Source organism: Hyaena hyaena, unplaced genomic scaffold, assembly GCF_003009895.1.
Source record: "Hyaena hyaena isolate Hyena2069 unplaced genomic scaffold, ASM300989v1 scaffold_16, whole genome shotgun sequence".
NCBI classification, from domain to species: domain Eukaryota; kingdom Metazoa; phylum Chordata; class Mammalia; order Carnivora; family Hyaenidae; genus Hyaena; species Hyaena hyaena.
Window position 1 is genome coordinate 834902 of NW_024080650.1, and position 23124 is coordinate 858025.

General features: G+C 40.1%; 1 protein-coding gene across 1 annotated transcript in view; it reads left to right on the forward strand.

The window, feature by feature from the left end:
* Positions 1–23124, forward strand: part of ATRN (attractin) — a 204332-nt gene that overhangs the window by 106935 nt on the left and 74273 nt on the right. Inside the window, exons 12-20 of the mRNA XM_039224093.1 lie at positions 400–490; positions 1439–1682; positions 2440–2623; positions 3631–3785; positions 6896–6980; positions 15264–15484; positions 17445–17566; positions 18360–18498; positions 20081–20271. Of these exons, the coding sequence (XP_039080024.1) occupies positions 400–490; positions 1439–1682; positions 2440–2623; positions 3631–3785; positions 6896–6980; positions 15264–15484; positions 17445–17566; positions 18360–18498; positions 20081–20271 (1432 nt within the window). The remainder of the gene's footprint in view (positions 1–399; positions 491–1438; positions 1683–2439; positions 2624–3630; positions 3786–6895; positions 6981–15263; positions 15485–17444; positions 17567–18359; positions 18499–20080; positions 20272–23124) is intronic.

Genomic DNA, 23124 nt, shown 5'->3' on the forward strand with positions numbered 1-23124 from the left:
CTTAATTACCATTCCTTTTCAGTACCTGTCTTCAATTTCACGATTAAATGAAAGAAAAGTTATGGCAGTTAAGTGTCCCTTGAGTATAATACAACTTGCAAATGATTTAGACTGCGTGTAGAGGAGGTTTTCAGGAAGCATCAGAAACTTCTAGTAGATTTTTTCCCCCTTATCTCAGGGCTGTTCAGCCCAGCCCCGCTTCCCAAGCTCTGATATGTCACCCTTCCTCCCTCCCCCTGCAGATGTTAGGTTTGTTTGTTTGCAGAGGTGCCTTCTTGTATGCATGGTACATTTAATTAGTATCTTCAAACTGCATTATATCACAAATAAAAAAGTATCACAAATAAAAAAGATACTCTGTTTTGTCATTTGGGTGAAAATATGATGTTTGTTTTGTAGGTATGACCTTGCTTCTAGGGAGTGGCTTGCCCTGAACCGGTCTGTGAACAATGTGGTTGTTAGATATGGCCATTCTTTAGCATTATACAAGGTAAAATGTCTCTGCTCTGTACTAAGCTAGAAACTCAAGTCTTCCACGCTTACTTTATTGTATTATGTGGTTGAAGAGCTATATAATGTTGGGTTTTTGTCTCTAATCTTTTTTATTGTGGTCATGTACAAATAATGTGAAATTTACCATCTTAACCATTTTTAAGTGTACAGTGCAGTGGTATGAAATACATTCCTAATGTGCAGTTATCACCACCGTCCATCTCTGTAACTCTTTTCATCTTGTAAAACTGCAACTCTATGCCTATTAAACAGTAACTTCCCATCCCCTCCTCCCCTTGCCCCCCGCCCCCGCCCTGCTCCCAGCCCCTGGCAACTACCATTCTACTTTCTGTCTATAGTTTTGACTTCAGTGTTGGTTTCCAGTCCGGGGACAGGGGGACTTTCAGTTTGGGGGGGGGGGGGCTATATAATTAATTGGCTATGTTGTAAGTGGAAATTAAAGTTGAAACCACTTTAACCTGAGAGATTTTAATGGACTCACATTATACTGGGGTATTATGATTATAGTACTAAATGGTTAAAAATTAATACTGTATAAATTAGCTTTTATTTTCATTAGCAGGTTTAGCCAAGAATAGCCACCTTGCAATATAACTGAATAATCACTTTCATTTCCTTGTTTTTGTGGTTTATGGTAGGATAAGGGAACTTTTCAGCTTTATTTTTCCAACCTATTTTATACCATAAGAGATCTCATATGAGGAAGTCCAAGTACAGTGGTGAAGTGTTAGAGATATGGAATATATTTTGTTTCATTTTATCTTGTTCCTTTCTCCAGTCTTTTCCTAATAATTCACTGTAAGGTGTATTGCACTAGCCCTTTTTAAGCTAAAAATAATATTGAGGTTTTGAACTTATCCTTTTCCTTCTCAGATTTGATCCTTTTGATGTTTTTTAGAATTTTGTTTACATTTTTTTCCCCTAGGATAAAATTTACATGTACGGAGGGAAAATCGATTTGACAGGGAATGTGACCAATGAGTTGAGAGTGTTTCATATTCATAACGAATCATGGGTGTTGTTGACCCCTAAAGCAAAGGAGCAGTATGCAGTGGTCGGGCACTCGGCACACATCGTCACATTGAAAACTGGCCGAGTGGTCATGCTGGTCATCTTTGGTCATTGTCCTCTCTATGGATATATAAGCAATGTACAAGAATATGACTTGGGTAGGTGTGCTTTTTCTAGTGATTCTTTTTTGATGGCAAATCTAAAACCTTTACCCTTTTTATTCTGTTTAACAAGATTCCACCTAACACTGACCCAGTACTTTATCTTGAAAATACAGTGAATGTTGCTATATTACTAATGAAATTCAGAGTGTAGCTGCTGCGATGTAGTATATATTTGTTACTTTCAGTTTGGTGAGCAGCCAAAGATGGCACTAAATGCTTTGGGTGTTGAAAAGAAAGTAAATATATAAAAATGGTTTGGAACTACAAGTATTCTGATGAAAAAAAATTTAGACCACCCTTTAGAGATTGGGTTAACGGACTGTGATTTCCCTTAATGTAATGTGTAATTTTTCCATTGGTTAAATTTTATTATGTCTGCTGTTGTGGATGCAGGAGTACTGCCCATTAATTGATAGTTTGAGAAAGTAGGCCCATAAAGTACATCTGCGTATTGGTCACTGTAGGTCACGGGATATGAATTGTTCAACTGAGAGGAATCTGAATCTTTTAAATTTAATGTAATTATTTTCCTGCATGGTGTGTTAGAACATCGGATCATTTAACATGTTGATGTTTGTCCTCATGGTTTTGTTATAAGTTTTAGATGGTCTTCCTTTAAAAATTAAAATATAAAAGAAATTTATATGTATCAAGTCTCCTGAAATCTCTTGTGTTGTAAACTAATTGGTCATTTAAAGTATTGGAGAGGAGGAGCCTGCAACGTTTGCCTTTAACTGTTTTCCCCTTCCAGCTAAGAACACGTGGAGTATATTACATACCCAGGGTGCCCTTGTCCAAGGGGGCTATGGCCATAGCAGCGTCTATGACCACAGGACCAGGGCCTTGTACGTTCATGGGGGCTACAAGGCTTTCAGCGCCAATAAATACCGGCTTGCAGATGATCTCTACAGATATGAGGTGGACACCCAGATGTGGTGGGTGCTTTTTCTTGAGCTTTTACTCTAGGCTGTGAATTCTGGCAATTGTCAGGAAAATATTATGTTATATTTTTGGTTTCGGGCCTAGCAGATAATTCTCTTCAGCATTGTAGACAGGAAAATTGGGAAAGAAGCAGAAAGTGAGAGTGTAGCTAGTATTTATTTTGGTTGCATTATTCTGTAATTTTGTAGTAGATTGATTAGAAAATGCTTAATATTTTTTGACTGGTTTTCCAATTTTCAGACACTCAGTACCACTCTAACATTTTAGCTCTTCAGAATCCTGAGGAATAAATTGTTCTACAAAGCTGAGTTTATGCACATTGTTGTAATTACGTAGAATCTATCCATTTCTTAACCTTTTCTTGATGACCGAAGTGTCATCATTGGGGTTAGTTACTGCAATTGCATGGAATCATCCAACAGAGGTGGTCTCAGAACCTAAATTAGAGCTTTCCTCCCACTCCTGTAAATTGAACTATGTAATATATGCTAATTTTAATAAATACAAAGCAGATTTGAATTATGAAGTAATGTGATTATATAAAGCAATGGTTTCTCTTCATTCCTTCTGTATTTCCTTACATATTTTGAGACCATGCTATGGACACCATTTTATATTATGTCAGTCATTAAAATGTCTGCCATTTTTAGTGGCTGTGTAAAAACTCAGGTGTACTGAGCCTGAACGGTTGGAAGTTCTGGTCTCTAGTTTTTAGCTTATTAATAAGGCATTGTACACAAGCTTTTGTCTTGTATTTTATGTGAACTGGAATTATAGGGTCGTAAGGTATGATCATTTTAAGGTGAAGATTTTCATAGGCCTTTAAGATTTACAGATTTACTTATTGTTGAGAAAGTTACTTATATATAGGGGAAAATCTAGAAGCATTTGCACATTTGGTTCTAGAGTTAAGAAAATGGTTTTGTTTGCATTAGCAAATAGACAATAAATATCCTAAAAAACTAACCTTGTATTTATTATTTTTAAATAAACTCAAAAGGACCATTCTTAAGGACAGCCGATTTTTCCGTTACTTGCACACAGCTGTGATAGTGAGTGGAACCATGCTGGTGTTTGGAGGAAACACACACAATGACACGTCCATGAGCCATGGCGCCAAATGCTTCTCTTCAGATTTCATGGCTTACGACATTGGTAAGTTTCCCAAACCCATTTTAGCTTTGAAGAATTTTTTTGTCTATAAGCAACATTTTTTGGAGTTATGTGTGTATGTATGTTTATTTTTGAGAGAGAGAGAGTGTTAATGAGGGAAGGGCAGAGAGAGAGGGAGACAGAGAACCTGAACCAGGCTTCACTTGTCAATGCAGAGACTGATATGGGGCTTTAACCCATGAACCTTGAGATCATGACCTGAGCTGAAGTCAGACGCTCAACCGACTGAACCATCCAGGTGCCCTATCAACAACATTTTAAAAGAAACTGAAAATATTTCTAGTTTAAAATGGTGAGGCCATTTGAAAGAGGCCCAAATGGCACTTAAAAAAATTTTTTTTTAATATTTATTTATTTTTGAGAGAGCGAGCATGCGAGAGTGGGAGGGAGGGCAGAGAGAGAGGTGGGGGACAGAGGATCAAAAGTGAGCCCCACATGGGGCTTGAACTCACAAACTGCAAGATGATAACCAGACCTGAAGTTGGACGCTTAACCAACTGAGCCATGCAGGTGCCCCCCAAATGGTATTTTTTATATTCATGTGACAAATATTGCGCATCTTTTAAAAAGTATTACTTCTATATTAAGTTCTTGTTTATATTCTTATTTAAATTTTCAATATTTTTCTTGAGTTCTATGAAGTGAAGTCACTCCCATTAATTAGTTGAATGTTAATTTTTGTGGATGGGTTGGGGTGACTAGCCTCTGTGTTACAAATGAATGACTTATATGATAGTGTTATGTAGTTGTGACCACCAGCATTGTGTTAAATTGGTTTAACCAATAGCTTTATCTCATTCCTTAAAAACTGGCTTTACACATTCTTGCCATAATACTTCTTGACATGGAATTTTTAAAAATTTTGCTGTGGTAATACACTTGACCAGAAGAGGGCAGTATGTGTTCATGTGAAACAAATACTAGAAGTTCTCTTGTCTCCTCGGATGTTCTTTTTTAACAGACGTGTATGTGTCAGCCACTAAGCTTGGAGATTGTAAAATGAGTAAATTACAGTTTTCAGCCTCATAGTGGAGAAGGCATAGAACTGAGTAGACAATATCGTTGCAATTCAGGATGTTACTTGCTCTGAGAAGAATACATGAGAGCATTTGCGGGCATTCCTTAACTCAAGCGTACTCGCTTGAGTTAGGGTTATGGTCAGGGGAAGCCTTCTTGAGGAGAGGCCATCCAGGCTGGGTCCCGAGGAAATAAGCTGGGTGAAGTTAGACAGCACTTATACCTTATTGCTGGGTATCTGGTGTGGCCATGGTAGAAGATGCTTTTTACCAAGACTAGAAGTAAAAGGAGAGGGACTGGGTTGGGAGGAAGGGAGTAATTGGGCTTAGGGGCATGTTCAGCTGGAAATGACTATGGGACCAAGCCATATAGAGGTCAGTGGGAAGCCCTAGGCAGGGGCGAGCCTCTGGGGAACATGTGTCATGAGGCATGAGCAGACAGCCAGAGGATGGATGGATAAAGAAGTCTGAAGGAGAGTGGAGACTGTGAAAACATGTCAGAGAAGCAGGAGGAAAGTGAGGCAAGATTGGTGATCTGTGAGGGAGCAGTTAACAATGGCTGCAGAGGAATTAAGTAAAACAAGGACTCTAGAGCCTGTTGGATTTAGCAACAAAGATGTCCTTTGTTAGCCTCTAGACAGGGAGGAGGAATAATCCAGATAGCAGTGATGTAAGGTGAGAGATACACCATGAATGTTAACTGTTTTAGTAAAAAAAAGAAAAAACAACAACAACACACTTCTCTGTGAAGGGAAGAGAAGGCTTACGTAAGTTGAGTGCCTCCTTCGGCACATTTAAATGCTGTGGTAAAAGCCAGGTGGCAAGAGGAAGGAGTCCCCACCACCCTGTGGTTTTAGGGAGGGAAGCAAGGTGGGTGGACAGGAAGCTATGAGAGTTGGTGGCCTCTGTTCTCTGTGAGAAGAAGACCACAGAGTCTAGGCTGGGGAGAAGGAAGTGAAAGCTGTTGTCAGGGTTGAATAAAGGCCTGGATCAAGTGGAAGAACGGTTGCTTAGAGAGTGTGCGTGTCTGAGTGTCTCTGCGAGGGGGTGTGGGTGAGGTTGGTAGGGTTCTGCAGCACCGTTTGGATCAAGGTACAGAAAAGAAGTTAATGACATGGGACAGAACAGAGAAAAATTGGTAGGTCTAGGGAACCTAGAAAAGGACTTTTAAAAAAATTAGATGAGGGGCGCCTGGGTGGCTTAGTCGGTTAAGCGTCCGACTTTCGCTTGGGTCATGATCTCGCGGTTCGTGGGTTCGAGCCCCGCGTCGGGCTCTGTGCTGACTGCCAGCTCGGAGCCTGGAGCCTGTTTCAGTCTGTGACTCCCTCTCTCTCTGACCCTCTCCTGCTCACGCTGTATCTCTTTCTCTCCTAGAAATAAATAAAAAACATTAAAAAAAAAATTAGATGAAGTTCGAACTGTTTTTTTCTTAATGTTTTATTTATATTTGATAGAGAAAGCCTGTGAGCAGGGGAGGGACAGAGAGAGCGGGGGACAGAGAGGATCTTAAAGCAGGCTCTGCACTGACAGCAGCGAGCCCATCGTGGGGCTCAAACTCATGAACTGTGAAATCATGACCATGACCTGAGCCAAAGTCAGACGCTCAACTAACTGAGCCTCCCAGACACCCCAAAGTTGGAACTTAAATTTTTTTTTTTTTTAGTTTTCCTTTTCCACTGTATTTTCCTGTTTTAGCTACTGAGTTTCGGCAAATCAGTATGGAGTGGAAAATAATTATGGAACCCACCTATTTTGCTTATGTAAGTTTTGAAAAATGTCGAATTAAGTTTAAGAAACATTCTAGTGGGTAAAGTGGTAGACAGCAGAGTGAGTGATGTGAGTGTCATGGCTGTTGCATGCATTCGTGAATTAGAGTTGTCATATTGTCCTACCTCTCATGCCCTGTTGTTTTGCTGCTGCTGTATTTTACCTCAGAAATAATGGTGTGATTAAGAAAAACTGAGAGAGATATTTTATGAGGTTGTGCTTATTGCAGTCTTCTTCCCAGAGAAGATGCCGGTTCGAAACTGATTATGAATAGTGATTGCTTCTGAAATGCATTTTTCTTGCTCCTAGCTTGTGACCGCTGGTCAGTGCTTCCCAGACCTGATCTTCACCATGATGTCAACAGATTTGGCCATTCGGCAGTCTTACACAACAGGTAAATAACTGGAGAAGAAGAAGCACTTGCTCCTTTTCTTTTGTGTTTAAAATGAAGGTGAAGTTAAACATGAAGTAGTGGAGTTGGACTTATATGTTATTTGCAGAATTCCCTCAGCCCATTACTTTTTCACAAAATTTTGTACATATGGACTTCCTGATGTATATTTAAAATATTGATATGGGGAAATACAAATCAAAACTACATTGAGATACCACCTCACACCAGTCAGAGTGGCTAAAATGAACAACTCAGGAAATGACAGATGTTGGCGAGGATGTGGAGAAACAGGAACACTCTTGCAGTGTTGGTGGGAATGCAAACTGGTGCAGCCACTGTGGAAAACAGTGTGGAGGTTCCTCAAAAAATTAAAAATAGAAGTACTCTCTATGACCCAGTAATAGCACTACTAGGAATTTATCCAAGGGATACAGGAATGCTGATTCATAGGGGCACATAGACCCCAATATGTATAGCAGTACTTTCAACAATAGCCAAATTATGGGAAGAGCCCAAATGTCCATTGACTGATGAATGGATAAAGAAGATGTGATATGTATATACAAAGGAATACTATTTGGCAATGAGAAAGAATGAAGTCTTGTCATTTGCAACAACGTGGATGGAACTGGAAGATACTACACTAAGTGAAATAAGTCAGTCAGAGAAAGACAGATATCATATGTTTTCACTCATATGTGGAACTTGAGAAATTTAACAGAAGACCATGGGGGAAGGAAAGGGGGAAAAATAGTTTCAAACAGGGAGGCAAACCATAAGAGACTCTTAAATACTGAGAAGAAAACTGAGAGTTGAATGGGGGGCAGGGGAGAGGGGAAAATGAGTGATGGATATTGAGTAGAGCACTTTTTCGGATGAGCACTGGGTGTTGTATGTAAGCGATGAACCACGGGAATCTACCCCCAAAAACCAAGAGCACACTGTACATACTGTATGTTAGCTAACTTGACAATAAGTTAGATTAAAAAAATTTTTTTTAAAAAGAGAGAAAAAAATCTGACGTGGATTTGAATTCCTTCTGATGCCAGGTTTGTTGTTGTGGTTTCACTGGCATGCAGGAGTATGCTGTGTTTGGTGCTGTCTCGTGGGACAGCAAAAGTTATGTGCAGTTTCTGTCTTCCGCCCTCTGCTGTTTGCTGTTGTTTGCGATGTTGGGTTGTCAGGTCTCACAGTTGTATCTGAGTGGTAAGGACAGATTTCAAGGGTGGATGAGGTAGAGGAATAGAGATGGGAAGATTATGAAACTTCATATAGATCAATCTGTAGTCTTTCAATAATCTGAAGTCTGTACTCCATTTCATTGCATCGCTCAAAAATGCCTGGCCCAAACTAACAGAGCTCTTCATGCATCTGCCGCTGGAGAAGGGCTGTCCAGAATGGCCACTCTGCCTGTTCGTTACTCTGTGCTTTAAAGATTTTTGATTTGCCAAACAGCCTAATCACGTTCTTAATTTTTCCCATTTTGTTTCAGCTGTTATGAGTGTTAATTATTTTACCCTCTAAACTTCTGAGCCTTGTCAATCCTAGAACTATATAAGTGCTATAACGCCAATATTATGTTAGGATGTCCTGACCATTCAGAATTTCTATTGTTATGTTGCAAGATGAGATGAAGACCTGGGATTAGGAAAAGCAAGCCTGCAACATGTTTGGGGGACATCATGAGGGAAGAATCGACAGAATTCACATACTTGGATATTGGGAAAAGAGGACATCTTTTTAAAGTAATAACTTAGCTGAAATTCAGTGGTAAATATGGTTTTCCTATGAGAACATTTGGTAGTATAAGTTGACAACCTTACTTATTTGAAGTGTCATCTTAAATTGTAAGCTTGTACTTTATCAGTGAGGAAAACGCTGAAGTTTTCTAGTGCCTGCCTCTTGATGCTTTCATCTGAAAAGTGGAGGCGCCGTTTTGTCGTCCCCTTGCCTACAGGTGCCTGGCCTCCGCTTTATTCATCTTTGTGCCCCTGGTTCTCCTGACACGGGATTTGGCACATACTGGGCATTTGCTAAATCGTGGCGGCTGTTACTACAGTGATGGTAACTAGCAGATAAATGGATCTTCTATTAAAACAGTCTTTGGTTTTATACAAACTCAGAGAGGTTGACAGTTTGCCATATGATAGAATTTAACCACGAATCAAAACTCAGAATGGCTTGCTGGGCTATGATAATGTTTTCATTTTTGTGTCATTCCAGTGGTATGTTTGGACCTATATGTGAATAATCTGTGCGTGGGGGGCAGGGTTGGCAGAGGGCAGCAGATGACGAGAGAGGCCACGGCTAGTTTAATCTTGTGAATGAATTTACTGAGATAGAAACTTGGATTCACTTCATTTCTTTGTATCCCATATTCCAAGTGCTGGTTTTCTTAGTCGATATGCAGCATTGGGGCAGCCGTGGCTCACTTAGTTGTTTTCGTGGGCTTTGTGAAGGAGGTGGGAAGAAGAGCTGGCTCTGAGGCACCGAGGCTGCGTAGATGCTGCTGCACCTTTCACTTGCTGGCTCCAGGCCTTTTTGAAGGGCTCTGCGTACCTCCCATGGCCGACGTGTGACCAGATGGATTTAGAATTGCTGAAAACACCAGCTGTACTGGGAGGGGAATGGAGCTTATTTGGTTGAAGCAGCAGATTGACTAGTTGAATCCAGACTGCTTAATGTGATACTAAACCAATAATGAGATGAAAAATTAAATGTGAGTCTCATTTTTGGTAATTGAAATGTGTCAATTTTTAAATATAATATATGGCAAATACTTAAGAGAGCCACAAAATCTTTATGTTTTAGTAAGTTAACCTTGTGTTAATTTGAAGGAAATTGAGGTAAGTGAGAGTGAATTACCTGACACGTCAGGTGGGTTAGTTCTAAACTTGCTGGCACATCATAGCGTCTTGGAGTTTGAAGAGATCTGGAAGTCTTCTGCTCGAAACTTCCACTTAATGCAGGCATCCCTTTGAACATGTCCAGGGGTGGAAAACTCACCTAAAAAGGAAGTTCCTTCCTTTTCTGCAGACACCAGTTACTTGCGGGTTCTCCTTTATATTATCTGGAATCCGCTTCTCTCTATCTTCTGTCTTTTGCCCATTGATCTTGTTTCTGTTCTTCAGATTTTTGTAAGAGATTATTATATTTAAGGATGGTGTTGTGCCTCCTGTCTATACAGTCCCCAGCCTAACTCTTTCTTCAGGTTCTAATCTGGCACAGTGGATGGCAGGATTGAGGATGTACCAGCAAATATCACACAAGAGAGATACAATGTGTGTGGCAGATATAGCCCAGTATTCTTTGTGATACAGACTGCATCATTTGCTGGCATGGGCCTTCCATGGTAGCATTTAAGAACTTTCCCTGGAGCTGTTACACAATTGCTTTTATTTTGCATAGGTGTGATTCTGCATCTATGGCTTTATTGAAGTGGAGTTGATACATACAACAAATTGAATATACTAAAAGTGTATAATTTGATAAATTTTGACAGAAGTATACACTTGTAAAATCATCACCACAGTCAAGGTAACATATCCATCACCCACAAAATGTCCTTGTTCAAAAACGTCCCCTGTCTTTATTCATGAGGGATATTGCTCCATAGTTTTGTGATTTTTATGACATATTTGTCTAATTAGTACTGGACAGAATAAATTGAGAGGTATTCTTTCCCCCTCTGTTTTCTGGAAGAGTTCATAAAGGATTGGTATTACTACTTTACATGTTCAATATTTGATAGAATTCATTAGGGACTTAGTAGAATTCATCTGGGACTGGGCTTTTCTTTGTGGGAAGATTTTTAAATTGGTAATTCAGTTTTTTTACTTGTGGTAGGTTTATTTGTTCAGATTTTCTATTTCTTGTTAAGTAGTTTCTTTAGTTTTTTTTTAATTGTGATAAAATTTTCATAACATAAGATATACCATCTTAACCGTTTTTAAGTGTATGGTTTAGTGGCGTTAAGTATGTTTGCACTGTGTGTAACCATCACTGCCATCCTGAACTTTTTCATCATGCAAAATTTAAACTCTCCCCATGAAACAGTAACTCCTCATTCTGTTCTGCCCCTGCCTTTGGCAGCCAGCATTCTAGTTTCTGTCTCTACGAATTTAACTCCTTTGGGTACCTTTAGTTGGAATCATACAGTGTTTGTTTGGTTTTGGCCAGCTTATTTCACTTAGCAGAATATCATCAGGGTTCATTCATCCATACTGTACATGTGTCAGAATTTCTTTCCTTTTTAAGGCTGAATAATATTCCCTTGTGTATACATACCACATTCTGTGTATCAGTAGATACTTGGTTTGCTTCCAACTTTTGCCTGTTGCACATAATGCTGCTATAAACATGGATGTACAAATAAGTATTTGAGTCCTAGCTTTCAGTTCTTTGGGGTGTATACCCAGAAGTGGAATTGCTGAATCATATTATAGCTATACTTTTTACTTTTTGAGGAATGAGTTAGTTTCAGTAGGAAGTCTTGCTAGGAATTTGTTGCATTTAAGTTGTCTAACTTCTTGGCATAAAAGTTCATAATATTTCTTTATATGTTTTTTAATGCCTATAAGGTCAACATTGATGTCCCTTCTTCATTCCTAATTTTCTTAATTTATCTTCTATGTTCTTGGTCATTCTAGTCAAAGGGTTGTCAATTTTTTTGATCTTTTCAAAAAACAAACTTCTGATTTCACTCATTTTTCTGTTTTTTTTAAAAATATATTTTATTGTTTTTCTCTATATCATTTTCTCCCTTCTGATTACTTTGGGTTTTGTTTGCTTTTCTTTCTCTAGTTTCTTAAGGTGGAAGCTTAGGTTATTGACTTTAGATCTTTTTTTTTTTACCCCTAATGTATGTGTTTAAAGTTATAAGTTTGTCTCTAAGTACTACATTAATCCCATCCCATAAATTTTTGAAATGGCATATTTTTGTTTTTATTTAGTTAAAAATGTTCTCTAATTTCCCTTGTGACTTCTTTGACCCATAGATTATTCAGAATATGTTGTTTATTTTTCAAATATTTGTGGAGTTCACAGACTTTCTGCCTCTTGATTTCTAATTCAATTCCATTTTGGGGATTAGAGAACATACTTTGAAGATTTCTTTAAAAAAAAAAACACTTATTGAAGGGAGTGGGGAAAATCTGCAAATATTTACCGAGTTTTTTTATGCTCTAACATATTGTCTATTCTGGAGAATGTTCCATTTGCCCTTGAAAAGAATGTATGTGCTGCTCTCTTTGGGTGGAGTGTTCCTTAGTTGTTAGCTAGGTCAAATCGGTTGATAATGTTGTTCAAGTCTTGTGTATCCTTGTTGATTTTATGTCTAGTTGTTCTCTCATTACTAAGAGTGAGATATTAAAGGCTTCAACTATTACTGTTACTTTACTCTTTCTCAGCAAGGGAGGCCTGCCAGCAAATAATTTTCTTAGTCTTTGTTTATCTGGGGATGTCTTTATTTCGGTTTCATTGTTGAAGGATAGTTTTGTTGGATAGAGAAATATTATTTGACATCTTTTATTTTCCGTACTTTCAGTATCTCAGTCCTCTGCCTTCTGGCTTCCATTGTGTCTTAGCCATTAATCTTTTCTTTTTTTTTTTTTCTGCTTTTCCTTTTTTTTTTTACAAATAGTTTATTGTCGAATTAGTTTCCACATAACACCCAGTGCTCATCCCCACGAGTGCCCTCCTCCATGCCCATCCCCCCTCCCCCCACATCCATCAGTCCTGTTTTTGTCAGCATTCAAGAGTCTCTCATGGTTTGCCTCTCTCCCTTTCACCCACCATTTCCAACCTTCTTCTCCCCCATGATCCTCAGTAAAGTTCCTACTAATCCTCCTATACGTGCAAACATATGATATTTGTCCTTCTCTGCCTGACTTATTTCACTCAGCATAACATCCTCAAGGTCCATCCATGTTGCTACACATGTCTTAGCCACTAATCTTAATGTGATTCTCTTGTATGTGATGAGTTATCCTACCTCTATTGCTTTCAAGAGTTTCTCTTTGTTCTAGGCTTTTCAGCAATTAATTAATTAATTAAGTTTCAGGAGTAGAATTTAGCGATTCGTCACTTACATATATAACATCCAGTGCTCAACACAACAAGCATCCTCCTTAATACCCATCACCCATTTAGCCCATCCTCCAACCACCTTCCCTCAGCAGCTTTTGATTATAATGTGTGTAAGAGTGGATCTTTTTATGATTATCCTACTTGGAGTTTGTTGAACTTTATGGATGTATAGATTAATCATTTTCATCAAATCTGGGGAGTTTTCAACCATTATTTCTTTAAATGTGTTTTCTCTTCTCTCTCACTTTTTTCTTTCTGGGACTCCCATTGTGCTTATGTTGGATGCTTGATAGTATGCCACAAGTCTCTGAAGCTCTTTTCATTTTCTTTGATTTAAAAAAGTTTTTTTCCTCAGATTAAATAATCACTATTGATGTATCTTTTTTTAATTTTTAAAATTGTATTTAAATCCAAGTTAGTTAACATATAGTGTAATAATGATTTCAGGAATTGAATTTAGTGGTTCATCAATTCCCAGTGCTCATCCCAACAAGTGCCCTCCTTAATGCCCATCCCCCACTTAGCCCACCCCCCCCACCCAATCTTCCAACAACAACCCTCACTTTGTTCTCTGTATTTAAGAGTCCATTATGGTACTATTGATATATCTTTAAATTTACTGTTTCTTTCCTCTTCCAAGTCAAGTCACCTGAGTCCTTCTAATGAGTTTTTCATTTCACTTACTGTAAACTTTTCAACTCCAGAACTTCCTTTTAATTGTTCCTTATAATTTGTATCTCTTTATGGATATTCTTTACTTACTGAGTCATTGATATCCTATTTTGACTTAATTCTCAGACATAGTTTTCTTTGAATATATTTATAATAGCTGGTTTGAAGCCTTTGTCTCTTGAGTCCAACATGTGGGCTGTCCCAGAAAGTTTTGATTGACTGCTTTGCTTTCTCTGTTTGGTTCACACTCCTGTTTCTTTGCATATATTGTAACATTTTGTTGAAAATGAAACATTTGGGAGGGAGGGAAACCATAAGACACTCTTAAATAGGAGAACAAACTAAGGGTTAATGGACGGTGGGGGAGAGGGGAAAGGGGGTGATGGGCATTGAAGAGGGGGCACTTCTTCGGGTGAGCACTGGGTGTTGTATGTAAGCCAATTCGACAATAAATTATATTTAAAAAAAATAGGAAAAAAAATACATAAGCCTTTTGACAAGGTGAAAAATCTTATATGTTCATGGTGAAATTGTATCAGTTAACATAGATTTATTTTACTGCACAAATAAAATGGAATGTCTATGGGGAAAAGAAAAGAAAAAGAAAATGAAACATTTTGGGAAATATCAGATATGGATTCTGGGTTCTAATTCCCTCACCTCCAGCATTGTGGGTTGTTGCTGTTTGTTTAGTGTCTTGCCTAGGCTCATTCTGTAGAGTCTGTCTCCCCAGTGTACCACTGCTGATTTTTCTGCCTAGGTTTTTTTCCCCCTTGTTTTTATTTTTAAACTTGACTTACTAGGGATTGCCTTTAAAGAGTCCTAGGGTTTTGGGGGGGGGGGTTTTGTTTTTTGAGTGGTAGGGGAGAGAATGGTTTTTAGATAGCACAGTCTAAATACTAGTCCTATTCATTGCTACCAGTTGGTCTAACTCTTTTAAGATGATAAATTGAAGAGCTTTGTTGGACTGCCTGGCTGGCTCAGTGGATTAAGTGTCCTACTTCAGCTCAGGTCATGGTTTCGTGGTTCATGAGTTCAAGCCCCACATCGGGCTGTCTGCTGTCAGCTCAGAGCCTGCTTCAGACCCTGTCTCCCTCTCTCTCAGCCCTTCTCCCACTTGCGCCCCCCCCCTTTTTCTCTCTCTCAAAAATAAACATTAAAAAATGTTTAAAGAAAAGCTTTGTTGTTTTTAAAATGAAAAATGAATATATGTGTGTGTGATTTCCTTTTTCACCTCCTCTCACTAGATAAATGGTAACGTATAATATGTACTTTACTCTGCATTTTCTTTTTTTTCACAAAGCAATATATCCTGAAGATCCCTCCATAGCAGTATGTAGAAATCGTTCTCATTCCTTTTTACATCTACCGACTGCTCTTTCACTGTGTGGATATACCATAGTTTATTCACATCACATCCCGAACTGTTGGGCATTTGTCTAAAGACTGTGAAAAGCATCTCATGCATTTATTTACAGAAACGTTCAGTAAACTACTCCTCTCCTTTTTTTTCCCTCCCTACAGCACCATGTACGTATTTGGTGGTTTCAATAGTCTCCTCCTCAGTGACATCCTGGTATTCACCTCGGAACGATGTGAAGCACACCGGAGTGAAGCTGCTTGTGTAGCGGCAGGACCCGGCATCCGGTGTGTGTGGGACGCAGGGTCATCTCAGTGTATCTCCTGGGAGTTGGCAACTGAAGTGCAAGAAGAAAAGCTAAAATCAGAATGTTTTTCCAAAAGAAGTATGTTTTTATCCTTTTCTTAAAATTTAATTAATTTGAAATCTCATTTTATCTGAATTGTGGAAGCACTTAGCATTTTTATATTCATTATCCGAAATTATTTGGTAATAACTGGTGCAAAGGTTTATGGGTGGTTTGGTTGAAGATTGGTTTCTAAACATTTTTATGATAGATGGGAACATGCCATATGGCTCCTAGAAGCTGTGAATGATGGATTCAAAACCTCCTTAGCATTGCATAGATTTTTGTATACCAGCTCCTGAACCTGGCAGTTGGCCTTAGGCAGTGCAATCCAGTAGGACCTTTTTGTGATGATACAAGTGTGTTACATATGCATTGTCCCAGTATGGGAGCTACCTGCCACATGTGGCTATGAGACACTTGAAATGAGACCAAAGAACTGAATTTTAAACTTTAATTAACTTAAATTAAAAACTACATGAGGCTAGTGGCTTCCATATTGGACTATGCAGTGTTGATGTTAAGGACAAGATTAAGAGGGCCAACCCTGAAAAGCTTTGTTGGAGTAGATTGTTCTAGTGGGTAGAGGTAGAGTTGCTCTCTTTGCCGAATACTCTTTGTAGCTTCACTCTAGTTGGCACAGCAGTGATAGCAGGGGAGAGAATTGCTAAGGATGACCAGTGTCCTGGCTTCTAGAACCACCCCTATGTTTTCCAAGCTTTCTTCTTCTTCTCTACTTAGCTTCTTATGGTTTTGCTCTGGCTTACAGCGCAGTGTAATACAGTGAAGTAATATCTTACCTTTAAAAGTACGAAAAATGTCTCTGCAGAGTATTTGTTCACTTCAATTAATTTAAAGTATGTTGACTGAATTTCTTAACTGTTAGAGTTGGTGTAGCATGTTACCATGAGAGTTAGGGTAGATAGAATCAACTTTTACTGTCCTGGAATGCTCCAAATTCAGATGAGTGTAAATCCTCAAAAAGGGCACCCAGGCAACTTCCCAGTGAGTGCAGGAGAACAGAGAGGGCCAGAATCTAGTAGGGTTCAAAGGGATAAAATCTGTGAAATTGGGGTTTTTTTAAACCAAATTTTAAAAGTTCAAATTAAATATACATGGTTATAGAAAAATAATATTTAATTACCTTAGAGGGTTTAGTATGAATCCCTTTGCTGTGAACTTATCTCAGATGTCACATCCCTGGTCACTCTTCTTTCTATGTGGGCCTGGTCCTTGGGGTGATGACCAGGGAAGGACATCAGCAACCTAAGGAGCATGCTTTGTGGGGGTGGGCCCTGCCTTGTTTTGTCCATGGGTGCCATCACGTGCCATGTTCACAAGTTGATTAACAGATGAAGCAGCATGGTAGTATGGGCTGTCTTTTGTTGCTCACCTTGGCCTATCTGGGGTCCATAGGAGATGCAACGGGTCTGTAGTAGCCCAGAAGCTCTCAGACTTAATTAACACTCTGAGATTTGCACACATGCGTACAGAGTATAGCTCAGCCTGGTGCCTCCTTTGGGCTTCTCTGGTGCTGCCTTCTTCCTGTGCCCAGATTAGCCTTGCATTTGCAGCTAGGAGGAGTGGGTTGGTCTGCAACACTGGGTCCTTGACAGCTATTGGTGTTCATTCTATTTCTCGTTGCTTTTTTTCTTGGAGGAAAAAAGTATTCAAAGAGCCCGACTTACTTCCATTATATCTCATTATCATTGAATGAAATTAATATATCTTTGTTTTTCCCTCTCTGTGTACTTTCGTTGGGGATGGGGGGCTTATAAAAGGGTGTTTCTTCAAATTTTTTACTTGTTTCTAAATATTGTTTTAACCTGAGCACAGCAATATATTTTCCTGCCAGTTTTACTTCTTATTTTACTCCCCAACCCTTGTTAGCGTTTTTTGAAAGCCTTAGCCTCAGATTGTGCTCGGCCCCAGCTGTAATGGCCTGCAACTTTTCTGAGGAGGAGCTGTCATGGTTGATGACTTTTTCTTCTTTTCGTAGCTCTTGACCATGATAGATGTGACCAGCACACCGATTGTTACAGCTGCACAGCCAACACCAACGACTGTCACTGGTGCAATGACCATTGTGTCCCTGTGAACCACAGCTGCACGGAAGGCCAGGTCAGGGGCCGTTTCTCAAGGATTTCAAAGGATGAAAGAGTCCCAAGACGGGTCAGGTGTAAGACCGTAGTGTGTATAGTACAAATTCTGGCTCAGACTTATTTTTAAAACCTTTGGTGTGGATTTGCATTTTATTATTGCTCAGGTTTTCTTTTAGGAAGGGTTGCTTTGTGCATCATAATTTTAAAGGTCCTGCTAGCCACAAGGATTGATATGTAGTGTTTTAGAAGACAGCAGGACCCTTCTTCTGTGTACTCCCTACTCCCTAGAGGCATGATCATAGCATGTTCAGTGTGAGGCTTGTAGCAGTGAGCTCACTCTACCTGTGCAAGCTTTGGGAGCAAGTTTTAGGACTTGAGACTGAAGGTGAATCAGGCGACTTTGCCAAATCTCCTTTTCTTAGGTTCCAGGGCAAAAAAAGATAGAATGACTCAGCTTCTATAGTTTTTGACAGTTTATTCTGTAGAGCAGTTCATAAGATATAAAAGCTTTAGATTGTTTGGGAGGCTTTTGAAAAGCAGTAGGTTGAACACCCCCATTTCACAGATGAGCAGGTAGAAGAGTGGTGTTTAAAATAGAGCACATTGCATTGCCTCCTTGCCGGGTCAAGGCATGTCCTTGTACAGATTTCAGCACACTGTTTCCATTGCAGGCCCGCTTCTTCTGCACCTTATTTACGTTTATTTGCAGTTTGCTTCCTCAGTTAGATTTTATTGATTTTAATATCCTCTTTGTCCTCACCGTGAGTTCTGTCCTTTGATTAAGAGAAAAGGTTTTGTCCACTGTGTTCTAGATCTCCATTTCCAGATACGAGAATTGCCCCAAGGATAACCCCATGTACTACTGTAACAAGAAGACCAGCTGCAGGAGCTGTGCCCTGGACCAGAACTGCCAGTGGGAGCCCCGGAATCAGGAGTGCATCGCCCTGCCTGGTAGGCCTTGTGGGGGCATCTTGATGCGTGTGGGTCTGGAGACGTCACACATACTCCCCCAGTACTGTGCAGCCTAGATTGAGCCCGGCAGAGGGAACAAACTCATTTTATCCATTCATCTGCCATACCATGATTGTGTGGGGTTTTTTTGTTTTTCTTTTTTCTTAATGAAAACACAGTTCTTAAACATTTCCTTGTACTGTGCTTTGAAATAAAGTGAAGCATCATCTGCTGCTCTGGGGAATGGAGTGACAGTCTCTGTACCATCGAGTCTGCTCCAGTGTCTCTGCTCACCTCCGTTGTGGTCACCTGGCAATAGAATGCAGCAATCTTGGCAGTCAATGTGAGGGGCACTTCATGAATAGTTCTTCCTGAACACTGGGATTAGATCGTCAGCACCTTCTGACAATGAGGAGAGATGCTTTTATCAGCAGCACCTCCTCGGTGATCTCCAGTCCTGAGTGTCTCAATTTATGGCCTTTGAGGTTCAGAATGAAGATGAGGGCCTCAGGCTGGCCAGCCACAAAAGAAATTCTGTGATACACTTGCTCCACTAGGATTTTCCAGAAGGGGGGCATCTATGGTACTGTGCAGCAGCTGAAGCATGCACAGGGCAACAGGGTCTGCCAGGCCCCTTTGGAATGTCCTTTGGAAGTCCTTGATTTCTCTTGTATGAATGTGAGCTTTTGTGCTTGAGGATTTTGTCAGAAGTCAGATTCTGGTACACATCGGAGGTGGGACTCTAGAATTTACATTTTAATGAGCAGTGATACTGATGCCATACTTGGAAGAGCAAGTGTTTATCTGAACTTCAGTGATCCCTTTCCCATGGCACCTTCCACTTACCTCACTGACTGGTAACAGGCATTGCTGGTGGTGTCTCCAGGGTACTTCCTTCTGTCAGAGTTGCCTTGCTCATGCCCTGTCTTCTAGAAAGCATCAGAGTTTCTGTGTGGGGCAGGGCACAGACCTGAACTGGGTGGATTTAGGGCAACTGCAAAAGCAGATGCCCATCTTGCCTCATGTGCTGCAGCTATACTGTATCACTTTAGGGGTTTTGTTTTTGTTTTTTCCTGAAAAGGATCTTTCTACCTCACTTTGGGGACGTATCATGCCCTTGATTTGTGCCCCTTCCACTTGATGCGAAAACAGTGCGGCTTTTGAAGACTGTAGTCTTATTCATTCACCAACTGCTTTCCATACTCCAGTTTTATTCCCCATCCTTCCTTTATGCATGCTCATTTTTCTGCTCTTTACTTAAGACTTAGTCTTGTTTCTAATCATCCTTCAAAAGGGGGTTTAGAAATTGAGCACTGGCACCTAATATTTTTTCTTCCAAGATAGGAGAGTTGACCTTATCATGTGCCCTTTGAGGTCCAGGAACTGGACCTGGGGAAGTCTAACATTCTTCTGTTCTGTACTGGTCCTTAGTGATGTGTGAATGCCCTTCACCTCACTAGTAAAGTAATGTGGGATTCAAATTGCAAAACCCTTCTAGGTTTCTGGTAATTCAAACTGGTAATGTAGTAGTATTGTGTGATTTCCAAAACTCTTTCTTTCTTTTTCCCCCTCTTTACAAAAGAAAATATCTGTGGCATTGGCTGGCATTTGGTCGGAAACTCGTGTTTGAAAATTACCACTGCCAAGGAGAATTACGACAACGCTAAATTGTCCTGTAGGAACCACAATGCCTTTTTGGCTTCTCTTACAACCCAGAAGAAGGTAGAATTTGTCCTTAAGCAGCTGCGAATAATGCAGTCATCACAGAGCATGGTGAGTTAACATCCTCAGAACTTAACGTTTCTGCTCCCCACCCTTCCACTAAGAGCACGAATACAGCTTCCCTGTGGTGTGCCTGGCACGCAGAGTGCTAGTGTGTGAGTATAATAATAGACTGTGGAATGGCACTGTCAGATTCTCTTCCTCCAACGCTTTCTTTCTTACCTTAAAATTGTTAACACTTTATAAGTCATATCTATTAGATTATAAGATAAATGGACAATTACATGTGTATTGAATAGTACCATGCGTCACATATCCTTGTGACATCAGCTGATGCTTTCATATTTCTTTTATCCCTGGGTTCTGCTGGGGGAGAGGGAAAGGGTATGTCACTACTGATTAGCTAGGTTGAAAGAAGCCACTGGAATCTGTCAGCTTTCAGGTCTTGTTACAGTGTGTAATAGTGGTCATCGCTCTAAGAACTGTATGTCCATTGGGTCTTTTCTTAAGTCTGACTAGCTCCAAAGGAGAGGGCACCTTGTTATCAAAAGTTTCTGAGCAAAGAAAGGCCCCAAGTTCTCTTCCTGTCCTCCCATGCCCTCGAGTGGCCTTGTAGTTGATATTCTACAACCCCATTTTGCCTCTTTTTTTTCTTTTCTTTCTTTCTTTCTCTCTCTCGCTCTCTTTTTTTTTTTTTTTTTTTTTTGTCCACGGCCCTAGAACTATGGTCTCACCCTCAGTTAAGTAGATACTTGCAAGACAAAGCTTTTCTTTCTTTTTTTTTTTTTTATATTTTTTATTTATTTCTAGGAGAGAAAGAGAGAGACAGCATGAGCAGGGGAGGGCCAGAGAGAGAGAGGGAGATACAGACTCTGAAATAGGCTCCAGGCTCTGAGCTGGCAGTCAGCACACAGCCCGACGCGGGGCTTGAACCCACGAACCGTGAGATCATGACCCAAGCGAAAGTCGGATGCTTAACCAACTAAGCCACCCAGGCTCCCCAAGACAAAGCTTTTCAATAGTGTTGGCTTTGGTACAGAGCACTTTAGGGGAAATGTTCTTGTCGAACAGGGAGGAGGAAGGAGCAGCACTTCGTTGGGTGCACCCTCCTTCAGGAAAAAGCGTGGAAAGTGTGGTCAGGGTCCTGGCCGCATTGACCTCCATATACCACCTGCTCTGTGACTGGTGAGAGGTGCCCTAGAGTATTTTTCTTTTCTCCAATTGGTCTTTTTTCTAGTGCAGCTTTGGTACGGCATGGACACTTCAAACATCATCAGTACATTATAAATGTGGTTATCTCAGGGAACACTATGGCCACATTTTATGTTTTCTGATATTTTGAAAGCTTTTTCACATTTCATAATCTCCCATCAGAGATGTGTTTCTCTTTTTCTCACCCCCAGAAATGGGCCTCTTCCTGTGTTCTGTCCTTGGCTGTTGGCTGGTCTCACCTGTAGTCACTCCCTCAGAAAATTGATGGCATACAGCTTTCCACATGACCAGTGACCCCCAGAACAGTGTCTGTGAAAGAACACCTGTTTGTTTACAAGGGTCCTGCTCTCCCAGCTGGCCACAGATACATCTTTTGGTGCCTTTTCCCTCTTCAGTTTTCTGGCTCCAGAAAGTTCTGCATAGCTCCCAGGTCTGCTGGGAGCACATTTGTGCAACAGGAATTCACGGTCTTGTGGTGAGACTGACAAATGAAAGAAAACTGTAGTGAAATGTGCTTCCATAGGTGTGAGTCTAAACCTAGAGCCCAGGCTTGCATGGAAGAATAAGAGCGTGTGCTTGGCCTCGCCTGTAGGGCAGAGGCTGGCTGATAGAGAGGTAATCCCTGAAGATGAGAGAGAGAGTTGGGAAGGTAGAGAGCAAGCACCATCTCTGCGTTGTCCCCCCACATGCAAGATGCAGAGATTGAGGGGTGAGCTGCAGGTACGCTTGCATGGCTGGCTGCAGGTTGGAGGAAAGGAGATCCTGTGGCCGGGCCTCATGAGGGATCAAATCCAAAGAGGCCTTGTGTGTAATGCTAATTGCTGTGAATTCTATCATGAAAGCCAAGGGGGAAGAAATTGAAGGACTTTTTAAAGGTATTAATCTTAATTATCTTTCTTTCCTTTAAAAAAATGCATATTTCAAAGGAAATTTAGAAGATACTAGCATTGGGGTGCCTGGGTGGCTCAGTCGGCTAAGCGTCTGACTTTGGCTCAGGTCATGATCTCATGGTTCGTGGGTTCGAGCCCCGCGTCGGGCTCTGTGCTGATAACTCAGAGCCTGGAGCCTGTTTCAAATTCTGTGTCTCCCTCTCTCTCTCACCCTCCCCTGCTCGTGCTCTCTCTCTGTCTCTGTCTTTCTCTGTCTCTCTCTCTGTCTCTGTCTCTCTCTCTCTCTCTGTCGCTCTCAGAAATAAATAAAAAACATTAAAAAAATTTTTTTTAAAAGATACTAGCATTAAAATCAAAATATCATTTATTACAACTAAAAATAACTTCTGGGATTATTTATTTCTTTTACATCTTTAAGAGGCACGTATATTTTTTCCTCTCAAAAAATGGAAGTACATTATACATTCTGTTTGTAACTACCAGTATCTTTCATTTCTGGGCTAAAGCATATACTTTGATTTAACATTTTTTTTAAAATCATAACAAGAAGGAAATTTTAGTCAAGCAGAAGACAGAGACTCTCAGAGGTTCACTGTCCTCTTATTCCCTAGAAAATTCAGTGCCAGGCAGTACTCCCCCCAGCTTGAAAGTACAAATCTTCAGTCATCTGAACTGGCCAAAGCCCCAACACAAGCTTAGTTAATGATCCAAAGACAAGCTTATAACCAGTATTTCATAAATATTGGCAAGATACTCTTATGCATAAGTAATCATTTATTTATTTATTTTTAATGTTTTATTT